The 15,733-nt window shown below is 34.7% G+C and overlaps 1 protein-coding gene across 2 annotated transcripts in view; it reads right to left on the bottom strand.

Annotated features, from left to right (window-relative positions):
• Positions 1 to 255: 255 nt before the first annotated feature.
• The window catches only part of ADGRF2 (adhesion G protein-coupled receptor F2), a 32,122-nt gene continuing 16,644 nt past the window's right edge, over positions 256 to 15,733 (bottom strand). The window contains exons 4-9 of one of the 2 annotated variants that reach the window (XM_051997114.1): positions 10,227 to 10,445; positions 7,409 to 8,770; positions 4,823 to 4,864; positions 2,366 to 2,425; positions 1,769 to 1,830; positions 256 to 804 (exon numbers count right to left, since the gene is read on the bottom strand). In XM_051997114.1, coding sequence (XP_051853074.1) covers positions 1,786 to 1,830; positions 2,366 to 2,425; positions 4,823 to 4,864; positions 7,409 to 8,770; positions 10,227 to 10,445 — 1,728 coding nt within the window. In that variant the 3' untranslated portion in view covers positions 256 to 804; positions 1,769 to 1,785. The remainder of the gene's footprint in view (positions 805 to 1,768; positions 1,831 to 2,365; positions 2,426 to 4,822; positions 4,865 to 7,408; positions 8,771 to 10,226; positions 10,446 to 15,733) is intronic. The other variant, XM_051997115.1, reaches the window with a different exon arrangement.

Here is a 15,733-nt window from a genome sequence, read left to right as displayed (position 1 = left end):
AAGGGAGATACAATGTTCATATAAAACAGAGTCCCTGCATAACCAGCACAATTATACTTTGTAACTTTCTGTCATAACAGAACCTTATGGACCTGATGTTTCATATTTGATGCTGACACTTCTTGGTTGAATCATTAGCTTATCAATATCATCATCATCATCATCATCCATAAAATTTTATTAAGTGCCTACTATGTGTCCTAGGCATTCATTATACTAAGCCTCAGAAATACAAATAAAGAGAAAAATACAATCTCTGTTTTTGAAGAATTCACATTGGGCGAAACAACACGTAAACAACTGTGTATGTAACAAGACATATACAACATAAATGTAAGGCGATCTCTAAATGAAGAGAACAGCAGTAAGAATTTCAAATCTTGTATTCAAATCCTGTTCCATCAGCATTGTCCTGGTTACTCAGTTGATGAAGGGCCTTACAAGATAAACTAATCTCAGAGCAGAAAATACCAACTGTTTTTCTTCTGTTACATTTGGCTGTTTTATCAAAGAAATGTTTCCATTAAGGCATTCCCATAAAAAATCTAGAAGTCTGTCCTTGATACTTTTCACCAATTATTTTCTGTACTCCAGCTGTTTGATGAAGGTATAGTTCTGGTGGGTGTTCACATGGTCATGTAGGTTCTCCTGCAAAAGCTTATTATGCAGCATATATGGTAAATATGCAAAACAATACAAGGACAGGATGTTCCTACACATTCAGTCTCCAGTCATTCAGCAATTTGTTGATTGATGCTGAAGGTATTACTCCAGGGCCATTTTCTGGGGTCTCATCTTCTTTATCTATAAAATGAAGAATCTGACTTAAAAATTCTTTCCAGTTCTAGGATTATGATACTAAGATCTTAAGTTCCATCTAAGAAGAATGAAATTATAACAATAATTTACTTTATATGTTTTACAAAGTGCTAAGTGTCATACATATGCTGTCATAAGTGGATTTGTAATCCAGTGAAAAAATGTCATCAATACAAATGCACAATCTATCTCCAATTTGTAGCTTTATACTTTGCCTATGTGATCATAGATCATTTTGCCTCTAAAAGTCTACATTTTCTTATCTATAGAATGAGCTGGACTAGATTATATTTATACCATCTAAATACAGCTAGGTGATGCAGTGGATAGTGCCAGGATTGGAGTTGGAAAGACTAATTTCCTGGAATTCAAATATGGCCTTAAACATCTACTACCTGTGTTACCCTTGGCAATCATTTAATCCTGTTTCCTCATCTATAAAATAGGGTGAAGGAGGAAATGGCAAATCATTCTAGCATCTTTACCAAGAAAATCCCAAATGAGATCACAAAGAATTGGTCATGACTAAAAAACAACTGAACAATGAGACACCATCTAGCTCTGACCCTATATAAGAATGATATTGTTTCAGGTTTTGAAGATAGAGCAAATGCTGTAGTCCTGAGAGGGCTAGAGCTAGAAAGAAAGCAGAATTTGGTAGACGGAAACTCCCTCCTTGAAATCCCTTAAAAAAAAAAAAAAACACTAGACTAATTCCTAACCTTGTAGGAATATTCTTGAGTGCCTTCTGGGATGCCTACCTTGGAATTTGTATAGTATATATATACTGGTGACTTGAAATTTTATATAGTCCCAAATGCTACTAAGTGAAAATGCTTTCAGTATGGAAATGTCTTTTACATGAGTAGACATGAGCTTTATAATATAGCTTCTCAAAGAAGTTTCTTAGGGGAGATAAATCAACTGGGTATCCTTTCTTTGTACTTACCTCCAGTAGTAGGCAAGTTAGTGTGACCCTTTGGTGGGATGATGTGATGATTCAGAAGAAAACTATTTGAGAAGAAAACATAATTAGAGTCCCCAAGATTAGCACTCAAGCAAAAATTAATTGTGAACAATTAATCATCTTAATTATCTGTGACCATCAAGGACAGCAATGGCATAGAAAATTGAAATCCACAGTTAATGCTTTTAGCTTTTACTCATAGCCCTTTCCCTTTATTATTAGAACTGTGACAAATAAAAGAAGGGGCTTATCTAAGTGTTCTTTCCTGTCCCTGACCTTGACTTTTCTCTGCAAAGACCTTGGCTTCTTTCCTACACAAATTGTAGGAGCAAAGAGCACTTAAAGATTCTAGACACCAAAATATCTTCCATCCCTAAACTGGTCTCTCCTTTATAACACCTCCTTACTTATTTTTTTTAACTTTCATGAAAGATTTCTCATTTTCATGTTTTAGGACATTTTATCTCTGATATCTTATCAAAATCCCTTTTTAAATTCATTTTTTTAAATCAATGGCTACCTGCTTGAACATGATTAAAAGTAGAGAAATGATAACTTTAAATGGAGTGAGATTTCTACCTCTGATAGTCTGGACAGCCATTTTACAGAGGACATTCTGACCTTTAAAGCATCTCTTATCTGTAAATTAAAAAAAAAAAAAGCCATTAGTACTCTCTTCATTAAACTATTTGGCATACATTTTATATTTACATATATTTGTTGTATCCTACTGACCCTCATGGAGCATGGACATAGAGACATTTATAAATCCTCTCTATAGTTCATCAGTTGGTATTAATTAAAACCCCTTATCCAACATACTCAGAATTGATGTAAGGAGAAAACTAGAAAAACTTCACTGGGGTAAAGTCCCTATTTTATAAGATAAGTTAAAAGGGGCTTATGAAACAATGACATCCCGTCTTGACATGCAAAAACAATGGAACTTTGAGCCTCTGAGATTACTTTTAGTTCTAGATCTTCAATATAGATGATTGGTCATTTCACTTGCTTTCCCTGACTTCCCCTGACTTCCTCACCAACCCCTGGCTTCTTTCTTCTTATGCAAATTTATCCATACTTGTGGGCTATGCTCAACCTGTTTCCTTAGTAAAAGAAGAAACCTGGATCACTATGTCCTCATCTAACCCTTTCTTTCTATAATAGAATTATAGAATCTCCATAGTAGAAGAGCCATCAGAAGTCATTTAGTCCAACCTCTACTTGAAGCAAGAGTGAAGGAAGGGAAATTATGTCCAGTGAGGTTGAAAAGAATGATTTGGGCCAGGGTGGTTAAAACTTAAAAGCTAAACAGAGAAGGTTTGTAGCAGAAAGCCACTGGAATTTATTGAGTAGATTAGATCTGTGCTTAAGGAAAGTTACTTTGTTCACTGTGCAGGATGAACTAGAATAATTGAGGGAGAGAACAATTAAGAGACTATTACTATCTTCTAAGTCAGAGATGATGAAGGCTTCAACTAAAGTGCTTCTGTGTGAGAAGAGAAAAGAGGTTATATGTGAGAGCTATAGTAGAAATGGCAAACTTTAACAACAGATTGGACAGGGAGAGTGAGAAGACCAATCTAATACCAAAGTTATGGATCTGGGAAATTGGAATGATGGTGGTGCCTTCCATAGAAAAGGGATAGTTTGGAAGATGAAATTTGAATAGAAAGATGAGTTCAGTTTTAGACATGCTGAGTTTAAGATGTTTGTGAAACTTCTAGTTTGAACTGTCTAATAGGCAGTTGATGTTATTGGACTGAAGTCCAGGAAAGAGACTGAAACAGACAGACAGACAGATAGATAGGTAAATAGGTAGATAGAAAATAAGTTGGTGGGCCAAGAGAAGCAAATGAAAAGAAAGATAATAGTATTCAAGATTTAGAGCCAAAAGATTAGATTGATAGACAAATAATTAGACAAATATTATATATATGCAAATATCTGTATATGTATATGTATAATCTATGCGTATATATGGGTGTATATGATATCTGCATAGAAATGATAGCTAAATCCATAGAAGCTAACAAGCTTACCAAGAAAAAGAATATAATAGAAAGAAAAGGATCTAGGACAAAACACTGGGAAAGAACTATGATTAAGAGATAGGATTTAAATGACAAACTAGCAAAGGAGGCTGAGAACAATTTGAAAATCCAGGTAAGAGAGTTTGGTCATTCTGTCAGTGCTGGAGAGTCATTGCAAGTTATTTGTTGTTGTTGTTGTTGTTGTTGTTGTTTTTAAGCAAGTGATATATGAAAAAGAAGTAACATGATCAGGTCTGTAAATAATTAGTATTATTTTAGCAACTGTATGTAGAATAGATTATAGAGAATAAGGCTGAAAGCAAAGAAGACCTTTAGAAGGCTAGTTAAAGTTTGCAGAAAGATACAGTCACATATTATAGGTTTGATAGTCATGATGAAAAAAAGAAGAAACAGGCATGACAGCTATTATTGAGGTGGATAGAATAGACAAAACTTTTTGGATGATGGAAGTGAAGTAGAAGAATAAGTGAAAGGTGATGTTGAGGCTTCTACTCTGGGTGATTAGGAGAATGATAATCGATCAAATAAAAAAGAAAATTAGGAAGAAAGGGGCTTTTTAAAAAATCCATTTAAATAACTAAGTATAATTTATTATATATATTATGTACATAATAAATTTGTTAAATTTATTTTTCTATTTTAATTAAATTTAAGCATAACATGTACTAAATATATTGATATTTATAATTCATATTATTTATTTACTATGTGATTTATATCACATAGTTATCAAATAAGTTAATATTATTAAATAAGTATAATTTGTTATATATAATACATATATATTTTACATCAGAAGTCCCTGTATGCTGATTAACAACCATTCTAATATTAGAAAAGGGCTTTGTGCTATGCTTTCCTTTATCATCATTGAACATATGATACCATGGACATGTTTACCAAAGAATGATTAAAATGAGCAGATAAAACAGACCATCAGTGACATAAATTTAAAAGACAAAACAAAAACTAGCTACAATACCTTCTGATCCAGGAATGTTCCAAACACTAAGATAAAGAAGCCCTTGGAAAAAGGAAGGGAAAGAAGTATTTATGAAAACAAAACAAAAAAGGAAAATAATAAATACAATGATTTACACCATTTTTTTTTTCCTTTTGGAAAACAATATCACACATGAAATATTATTCAATCTTTGAAACTTACTAAAATGGCTCATGCCAGAGATCAAAATGTGTTCAGCTGTTTTTTTTTTTTTCAGATGTCTTTTTAAAGAGAGGCAAAGAATAATTATATTGGACCAACACAATAGTTTGCCATAGAGGGAAGGATGGAGCAGGGAAGGGAGGGGGAGTGTAGGAGGGAAGAGAATGGATAAGAGGGGAGGAGAAGAGGGGAGGAAAAGAGGAAGGGAGGAAGGAGTGAAGAAGAAAGTAAATTTAAAAAAAGAAAAAGAAAAGAAGAAAGGAAGAGAGGAAGAAAACAAGTATTTATCAAGCTTTTTTAAGCTTGATAAAATAAGAGAGACAATATGACAAAGTAGATAAAAAGACCTTGATTCAAGTCTCACCTCTCATATACACTAACTGTATGACCTGAGCAAGATACTAAACTACTCCCATCAGGCAGCTTTCTAGAACTAGTAGTTACAAGAGAATCATCAATCTTCATTAATGGGCAAAGTTTCCACATGAGGGTTTCCTATACCAATGAAATCAGAGTTCCATATAAAAGAAACAAACAAAAAAAAAAAAAAAGCAAAAACCAAACTTTCAATATGATTCTGAATTCATAGATAAAAAATGAAAGGAGCTACAAGAAGTATCAGAGAAGCCTATTGTGTCCATATTCAGCTAAAGTATTGCAGATATGCTTGAAATAACTAGCCATAAAAGCTTGACTATAAAGCCCATAATGAGCAGCATGAGTGGAGTGCTCCCAATTGCTATCATTAGTATATACTTAAAGGTCTCTGTTCTGATCCATTGCCTGAAAGGGTGTTGAATTTGGAGTCAACAAAAGACTTGGGTTTAAATCCTACCCTTAATATTTACCAGTATAATCTTGACTGTTTCCTCATCTGTAAAATAGGGATAATAATTCTTATAGTACCTACCTCACAGAGCTTAAGAATCAATAAATTGGTAAGTGTTTATTAAGAACTATGCTAGGTGCTAAGAATGCAAAGACAATAAATGAAACCATCCTTGCTGCTAATCAATTGATGTTCTAAAGGGGAGAACAACATACATGCATAAAGATAAACAGAATAAATACAAACAAATGGGAAGTGGTTAATGATAAGGTGTTTTGGAAGTAAAGTGTGTTAGCAGCTGAGGGATAGGATTGAGATTTTTGTTTTAAAAAAAACTTTGGAAATTTTAAAGTGCTATGGAAATATTAGTAAGTAGTTTAATTATTCTCCATAACAAATCTTTTCAAAGAAGCTTTCTGCCATACCACAAATACAAACTTTAAAATATCATTTAAAACAACCCAACTGAGCTGAAACCAGACTTACATTGCAGACCAAACTTTCCCATGTTTACCCAGATACAACTTTGATTCATAAAAATCTAAGAACAAAATTTTTAATATATGGCACCATCCCAAATTCCCATAATAGATAAGCTACATTTAATGGAAAGTTTTCAGAGATCTAGCTGAGATCAAAGTCATGTAGAGGGGGAAAGGAGATGCATGTCATCTTTCCTGTCTTATCTGCTATTATACTTATGCCAAGGATGCTTTCAGTGAATTCTATAGACTACAAGTTTAAATTGTAAAATTTTCATTTAATTACAAAAAATAGTTATTTTGTCCATAGAACACAAAATATAAAAGAATAATAGCAAGATCACAACTTGTACCAGGATTATTCCTATCATCTATACCCCATAAAAATATATGAATAACAATAAGACAAATATGTAAACATGTTAAAAATGATGGAACATGTATAACTTATATCCTCAAACTGTTTGCTGTCTTGGGGAGGGAGAGGAAGAAGGAAAAAAATTGGAAATTCAAAATCTTACAAAAATGAATATTGTAAAGTAACTTTACATGTAATTGGAAAAATAAAATACTATTGAATAAAAAAATATGAATAAAATAATCACAATTAATCACAATATCAGCCCATTAAACTATAAAAATAATGTTTTTAATAGATGTCACTATATCAAGTACCCATAGCTTCCAAATACATAGAAGGAAAAGTAATGGATCAGACTGACTCTAAATCCAACACTTTATCAACTATGCTGTGGTACCTTTATACCACTATTAACATTATAAAATTTCACTATTACAATATCTCAATTGGCTTTAATTTATGAATTGTCCACTAACATATCTGGCCCCACAAACTTCCTTCCATAAAATTCCTTAGTATAATTTAATTAGAGTCAGAAGTTTTGAGAGCATACGATCAACTTACAAATGAGAAAATTGAGGCCCAATGCTAGCATATAAAAAGTAGTAAAACCAGAATTTAAACCCAGATGCTCTGACTTCAAATCAATCCCTCTTTCCATATTACTACATTGTGTTCTTTCTGTGCTTTCTCATTCTCACCATTAAAATGTCAATAGAATTTATACATACCTGCAAAGCATTAAGTAATGAGAAGATGATGTGGAATGCCAAAGAATCTTTTTTTATGACTATAGCTATTCCAAAGCCCCAGGTCAGTCCCAGCAATGGTGTGAGGATGGCAACATTCTTACTTATTCTCACTATAGTGGCCATTTCTTGAGCTATGGGGCTGCCAATGGAAGGTCTCTGAGTCTTTACAATAACTATTCCTACTGTGATCAAGTTCACTACTATGATGGCCAAGGCTGGGACCACAAAGGCAAGTAGGGCTTTGGTATTATCCCAGTTGAGCCAACAGGTCATGGGTCGCACATAGCCTTGGCCAGGTTCGGTGGCAGCAAGAGTAATGACAGCAATGATCAATGGGCATCCATATCCTACTGAGAAGGCAGAAGTCATTGCAATAGACTTTGGGAGAGTATGAAAAACGATCACAATTCCATAAAGGATGAGGAGTGCCATCACAAGCATCCAGAAAAAAACAGAAAGATAAAAAAAGTGAATAAAAAAGGCAACAGCCACGCAACTATTATGGTGTTGCACTAGACTGCCAAAGAGTGAAGCTACAATAAAGCCCATATCTGCCATCAGAAGCGTGGCAGCAATATTCACAATGCAAATGTGGCGTAAGTATGAGATCTCTGTCTTTGTTACCTGGTGCCAGACTATAACCTCAATAACCAGGCAAAGAATTAAGCTACCAATTGAGATACCCAAGCCAATATACATGATGTAAAGCAGAATGGGGCTTTCAGGGACATGGGGTGACATAAGAATTGAGAAAGAAGTAAATCTCTTGCTCGAGTGACAACTACAAAGAGTCTGGTTCAAGCTGTCCAGGGCCATTTCACAGGCTTCCTCATCCCACTTATTTTCTGTCGGGTGCCAACCAACACACTGGGTTCTGCCATTTCTAGATTTGTTGATCTTCTCAAAAACCAGTGAGACCTTTTGGAATTCCTTGGGCAAGATGACAGACAGAATGAGCCCATTCACAGTGACATTTTCAAAAAAGGTGGCTTCCAAGATGGCCCCTAGTGTGGGGAAGGCAATACTAATGGCTTGGGAAGATGAGGGCAGCTTCTGAAGCTCTTCCTGTGGGAGAAGCACCATGCCAGTGACTTTATCGTCAGTGTCATTCACCTTCATGGAAAAACTCAGAATTTCTTTGGGGGCATCTTTTGATATGTTGATACCCAGAATGTGAATGAATTCTTCTGAGATGTCAAGAGAACGCTTTCTTAGGAAAAAGTTCTTCACAAATGAAATCATTGACTGCAACAGGATAGAGCAACTGCTTCTTTCAGGAATGAAGGTCCAGAGTGAGATGCTTCTACTGTCCAGAATATGATTTGCTATGATGCTGTAGCTCTATAAAAGAATGTTATATGTTAACAAGGTAATGATAATAATGATAGCAACAGCAACAACAATAGATGTTTCTAAAGCACTTGAATGTTTGCAAAGTACTTTGCATTTGTTGTCTACCTTGAGCCTCTCAACAAGCCTGGTAAAGTACTATGAGTATTATTGCATCCATTTTGTAGATATGGAAATTGAAATCCAGGGAATTGAAACCCAGCTTGCTCCAAGTCACACAAACTACTAAAATATTTGAGCCAAAATTGGAATTGGAATTCTTACTCCAAGTCCAGCACTGTATTCTTCACATGCCTCTCCAAGGCCAGTATTCTTCCCACTGAACCAGCTAGGTACAACTAGATGGCACAGAAGAGAGAGCCTGGATCCAGAATCAGAAAAAACTGAGTTCAAATCCAGCCTTAGACATTTCCTCACTGTGATCCTGGATAAATCACTTAGCCTCAATTTCCTCATCTGTAAAAGAGGCATGATAATAATAGTACCTACCTCCCAAGGTTGTTGTGAAGAGGAAATGAGATAATGTTTTTAAAGCATTTTGCAAACATTAAAGCAATATATAATTGCTAGCTGTTGTTGCTACTGCTATTCTTATGATCCTGCATTTCTCATGATTGCACAGCTGTGTCCTTGTCATGTTACACAATATGATTCATGTTCCATGATCATAGGGGCAACTAATGGATAGAATTCCTGGAGTCAGGAGGATATAAATTCAAATCTGGCTTCAGATACTTTTTATCTGAGTGATCTTGATTAAACAATTGCCTCAGTTTTCTCATCTATAAAATGAAGGAAATGGTAAACCACTCCAGATGAAGTTATGGAAAGTTGGACACAACTGAAATGATTCAACAAGAGCCACGATCATATATAGCCTAGTTATTGAGTAATATATTTTTGGAAATGTTTAATTCTTTTTCAATCATGTTGTATAGAAGAGTGCATGAGTATGTATCAGAGGGATTATAACTATATCTAGGTAACTGAGTGGATAGAGTGCTGAAGCTGGAGTATAGAAGATCTGAATTTAAAATCTGCGTCAAGTCGTCTTACTATTTTCTGAAGTTTCCTCAAATGTAAAAAAGGGAAAATAATAGTACCTCCTTTCTAGGGTTACTGTGAGGGTCAAATGAGTTAATAAATGTAACATAGTGCCTTGTATATAGTAAGTGCTAAATAAATATTGGCTGTTGGTATTATAATCATTTGTGGAAAAAAAATTTAGATGGTGCCAGTCTCAGATATTTAATATTTACTAGTTGTGTGATCGTAGGCAAGTTACTTAACGCCAGTTGCCTCACCAAAAAAAAAAACAACAACAACAACAACAACAACAAAAACTACTATATAGGATATTTGAAGCAACATGGCCAGTTAACTCACAAATACCTCTCATTCCAGATATATTATATCCAAATTTTGGAAAATATTCAAGGTGACACACCTGCATCTTAACTTCATCAACATCTTCAGACAACACTCTTGAAATATTATGCAACAACTCCACAATGATCTCAATGTTTCCTGGTATTTGCGGAGAATTTTGAATGCCTTTAAGTATACAAGAGAAATCCTTTGGACATCTGTGTATCACACCATCAGTAATTGTTCGATAATTTTCTTTTATCGAAGGTGTATTTATATAGATGTTGGTGATTGGATCCTAAGAAACAGAAAAGGGGAAAAAAGCACAACATGCACATTTATGGTTAGATAATTTAAAAACATTGCTGTTGATTTTTGCCATTTCAACTTCATTTCTATTGTTCCAGGATCATATTAAAAGGCTAAATTACTTGAAGAAAATAGTGATAAGCAAAAGGACACTCTGAAGGTCTCAATTGAAGGAGAGTTCAATTGGGATGTTGGTTAAGAAGAATGGTAGATGTCAGATTGGCTAGAGTGACAGGGAAAGATAATGTGGAATGTTGGAGGGGATGTGGGAAAACAGGGACACTGATACATTGTTGGTGGAATTGTGAACACATCCAGCCATTCTGGAGAGCAATTTGGAACTATGTTCAAAAAGTTATCAAACTGTGCATACCCTTTGATCCAGCAGTGCTACTACTGGGCTTATACCCCAAAGAGATACTAAAGAAGGGAAAGGGACCTGTATGTGCCAAAATGTTTGTGGCAGCCCTGTTTCTAGTGCCTAGAAGCTGGAAAATGAATGGATGCCCATCAATTGGAGAATGGTTGAGTAAATTGTGGTATATGAACGTTATGGAATATAATTGTTCTGTAAGGAATGACCAGTGGGATGAATACAGAGAGGACTGGTGAGACTTACATGAACTGATGCTAAGTGAAATGAGCAGAACCAGGAGATCATTATATACCTCAACAATGATACTGTTTGAGGATGTATTCAGATGGAAGTGGATCTCTTTGATAAAGAGAGCTAATTCAGTTTCAATTGATCAAAGATGGACAGAAGCAGCTACACCCAAAGAAAGAACACAGGGAAATGAATATAAACTGCTTGCATTTTTGTTTTTCTTCCCAGGTTATTTATACCTTCTGAATTCAATTCTCCCTGTGCAACAAGAGAACTGTTCGGTTCTGCACACATATATTGTATCTAGGATATACTGTAACCTATTCAACAGGTAAAGGACTGCTTGCCATCTGGGGGAGGGGGTGGAAGGAGGGAGGGGAAAAATCGGAACAGAAGTGAATGCAAGGGATAATGCTGTAAAAAATTACTCTGGCATGGGTTCTAGCAATAAAAAGTTATTTAAAAAAAAAAGAAGAAGAAGAAGAATGGTAGAGAAAAAAGAGAGATGGATTTTTGGATGGTAACCTTATGCATCTCTGCATTGAGACTTTGGAATAGTAGAACACTAATTCATTGCCTGGGATTCTTTATTGAAGTGTCTTCAACTGAAAATAGTAATCTAATCACCTATCCTGATCACCATCCCTATCATTCCCTATACCATATAGTCACCACTACCTACATGTGTAATCATTCCTCCATTACAACTACTGACCTTCCTGGCTTCTTCTAAGTCCCAACTAAGATTCCGCTTTCTACAGGAAACCTTCCTCAACTTTTAATTCCAGTGTCAAATATAAAGGTCATTTTAGAGATGGTAAAACTGAGGCCTGAGGAGGAAAAGTGCCATTTTCAAGATCATGGCAGAATTAGAACATCCAAGTCTCCTCAATTCAAGTGCCTTGAATATGGAAAGTGTCTAGTAAAGATCACAATGAAGGTGTTTAAGCAGAGGCCAGATTACTATCTGTTATGCATGTTAATGAGAATCCATTTTAGATATAGATTGAATTAAATGATAACTGAGACTCCTTCCAATTTTAAATTATTCAATTCTGTGGAATTCAATTCCTGGCTCCCCAAAGGCCATGCCAAAAATCCACCCATAGGGAATAATTCTTTTTTATTAAACTTTGTTTCTCCAAGGGGTTCTACTTCAAAATCAGGCATAGCTGACCTAATACATTATTAAATCTTGATGTGAGTTACTTGATTTTTTCCCGATTAAGAGAACCTCAGAACAGTATAAGAATGCCCTGGATTTAGTATGTATGGAGAAAGCTGGGAAATAAAAGGGAGTAAAGAAGTCCATAAACCAAGTTCTACAAGCAATTTTGCCTATAACAGACTCTTAACAATAATCATTCACATTTGCATGTTGCCTTAAGTTTTATGATGGATTTTCTTTATAACATTAAGAAGGTAAAGGCAGTTTGCCATAGTGTAGAGAAAACCCCTATTTATGAGGCAGAAAGATTTAAATTTCAAGTTCCCCCTTTAACACATACCAGACATGTGACCCTAAATGAGTCACAGCCTCTCAACGAACCATTTGATTGTTGAAGACAATTAAATTGCAAAGGAATTGCCAACCTATATTGGTAAAAGAGAGCCTCCTCTCTGGGAGTTCTCTATATCAATGAAATCATAAGTCTGGTCAAAAATAAACAAAATTAAGTTACTAATGCGAAGTTTTTTAACTTCATTTTGCTATGATCTCATCTATAGACAGGTGCACAAAGGATAGAATATTAGGTTTGGAGTCAGGAAAACCTGAGTTCAAACCTGTCTCAGATATTTACTAGCTGTGTAAACTTGGGTAAGACAATTACTCTGTCTGCACCAATTTTCTTAACTTTAAAATGGGAATAATAATAGCACCTATTTCCCAAGGTTGTTTCAAGGATCAAATGAGATAATATTTGTAAAGTGTCTTCTGGCACATAGCAAATGTCTTGTAAATACTAGCTATTGTTACTACAATTATCATACTGTACTCCATTTGTTTATGCAGATCACAATCCATCCATGGCTTCTCATCCTATACAACAATTCTCCACCATTTCCTTTCTGTCCATCCAGTTCACTAAGGGCTTTTCTGTACTTCTCTTGACTTTGTGTGAAACATGAGTACAGCATGAAGTCTCTCTCAATAATTCCTTACTTTTGTTGATTGGATAGTCCACCCATAGGTGATCATATGTCTCTCCGATAACATCCTTTATGTCCATGTCTCTTGCACAATTTTCAGTTGGTATTATGTTGCAGTCTATCTATTCCTTCCATAAACCTCTCCCTCACCATTTATTTGATTTTTAATTTTGTAGCAACTGTAGTATCCTAAGCCTCATAGACATACAGCATCACTAAAATAACTGTTATTAAAAGAAAAAAGATTTTTGTTTCCAGGAAGAAAATTAGGGTCTCTGAAAGCATTACATTTTTCTAAGGGTAATCCAGCCCACTTTTTTCTTCTTTTTTTTAAATTAAAGCTTTTTACTTTTCAAAACATATACATGGACAATTCTTCAACATTAGCCCTTGCAAAACCTGCATTCCAATTTTCTCTTTCTTCCCCCACACCCTTCCCTAGATGACAAGTAGTTCAATATGTGTTAAACATGGTAGGAATATATGTTAAATCCAATATATGTATACATATATATTATCATGCTGCACAAAAAAAAAAAAAGAGAAGCAAAAAAAAAATGCGAGCAAACAACAAAAAGAGTGAAAATGCTATGTTGTGAACCACCTCAGTTCCCACAGTCTTCTCTCTAGAACAATTGGAATTGATTTGAATCATCTCATTGTTGAAGAGAGCCATGTCTTTCAGAATTGATCATAGTATAATCTTGTTATTGCCATGTATCTCCTGGTTCTGCTCATTTCACTTAGCATCAGTTCATGTGAGTCTGTCCAGGCCTCTCTGAAATAATCCTGGTTGTTTCTTACAGAACAATAATATTCCATAACATTCATATATCATAATTCATTCAGCCATTCTCCAATTTATGTATACCCACTCAGTTTCTAGTTTCTTGCCACTATAGAAAGGGCTGCCACAAACATTTTTGCACATATGGGTCTCTTTCCCTCTTTTAAGACCTCTTTGCAACCCACTATTTTCCTCCTCTTCGATTCTGGATCTAAATCACGTCAGTGTGCATTATCTGTCCAAAATATAATCAGTCATTATCCCCCCCCCCCAAAAAAAAAGAAAAAGAAAAAGAAAAAAAACTTCATCCCTCTCCTTGGATTCTTTGTTTTTCTGTCAAGAACACAACCTAGGATTCCTTCCTCTTGGTTATCCCATACATCCAATCAATCAATTACAAAATATAATCATATTTCCACATTGAGGGTTTTTTTTGCATCCATTGTTCTTCTTGCTACTTATAAAGCCACCACTTGTGCCTTTATACACGTTGTCCTCCATGCCTAGAATACCTCTTTTCCTCCCTTGTTTCTCTTAAAGCTCCATTCAAATATTTCCTAAGATTCTTCCTTCTCCCTCAGATACAATACCATCTCTCCCAAGAAATTTATTTGTAGTCTTTGGTATATGGGAGCAAGTAGGCTATTACGTGGATAGAGTGTCAAGCCAGGAGTATGGAACACATGAATGAAAATCTGTCCTAACACCAATTGTGTGATCTTAGGCAAGTCATTAATTCTGCTTGCTTCAGTTTACTTTTCTGTGAAATAAGCTGAAAAAAAAGAAAAGGCAAAAGACTCTCAGTATCTTTTCCAAGAAAACTCCAAATGAATTTATGAAGTCAGACATAATAAACAGCAACAAAAAAAATTTATACCATTTAAAATTTCAAAGACATTTATGTTATTTGGTATGCTAGCCTAAGGAAGGCTACAGAATAATTTCAGGAAATCGCAAGGTGGCTCAGTGGATAAAATGATGGGCCTGGAATCAGGAAGACTTGAATTCAAATATGACCTTAGACAAATGGTCAAGCCATTTAATTTCTGTTTGACTTAATCCACTGCAGAAAAAAAAAAAAATGGTAAATCATTCTAGTATCTTTGCCAAAAAAAAAAAAAAAACAAAAAAAAAAAAAAAAAACTCAAAGGGGCACAAAAATATGGAGTCAACTGAAAAACTGAACAACAATAAAACTAGAACATTATCACAGAAAGAAAAACACTACTGTTCACAATCTTGTGCAGAACTGAAATATGCAAATAACCCTGATCTCATAAATCTGGAAGTTCCTTCTAATGAGGTCATATGCAACCAATCCATACCATCTCATCTGTGCAACTTTTGTGTCTGTTGTCCCATAAAGTTGCTACAGGGAAAATATCCAACATACTATAAGATCTTTAACACTTTCTCCAGGCATTTTAAAGTTACCAAGGGAACACTCAGAGTGTCCATCTGTACTACCCTTTGTATGTAACCAGCTCATTTTCTCTTTTAATACTTTTCTCTGATGACATTTTTTTTATTTCTGACCTTTGAAATTCCTCAAACTATATGCTGCCTGTTCAGCATTTGTTTACTGTGATATTCATGTTTTAATTCTTCAGAGACTACATAAAATTGAGACCAATAAAAATTTAAAACATTTTGAATGTGTTGCTTATCAAATCCTCACAATCTCCAAACTACATAGAGCTTTAAAAATTCTTCTACCAGAAAAAATCAAAAC

The sequence above is a fragment of the Antechinus flavipes genome, chromosome 4, assembly GCF_016432865.1.
Source record: "Antechinus flavipes isolate AdamAnt ecotype Samford, QLD, Australia chromosome 4, AdamAnt_v2, whole genome shotgun sequence".
NCBI classification, from domain to species: domain Eukaryota; kingdom Metazoa; phylum Chordata; class Mammalia; order Dasyuromorphia; family Dasyuridae; genus Antechinus; species Antechinus flavipes.
This window is presented reverse-complemented; position numbering and strand designations above follow the sequence as displayed.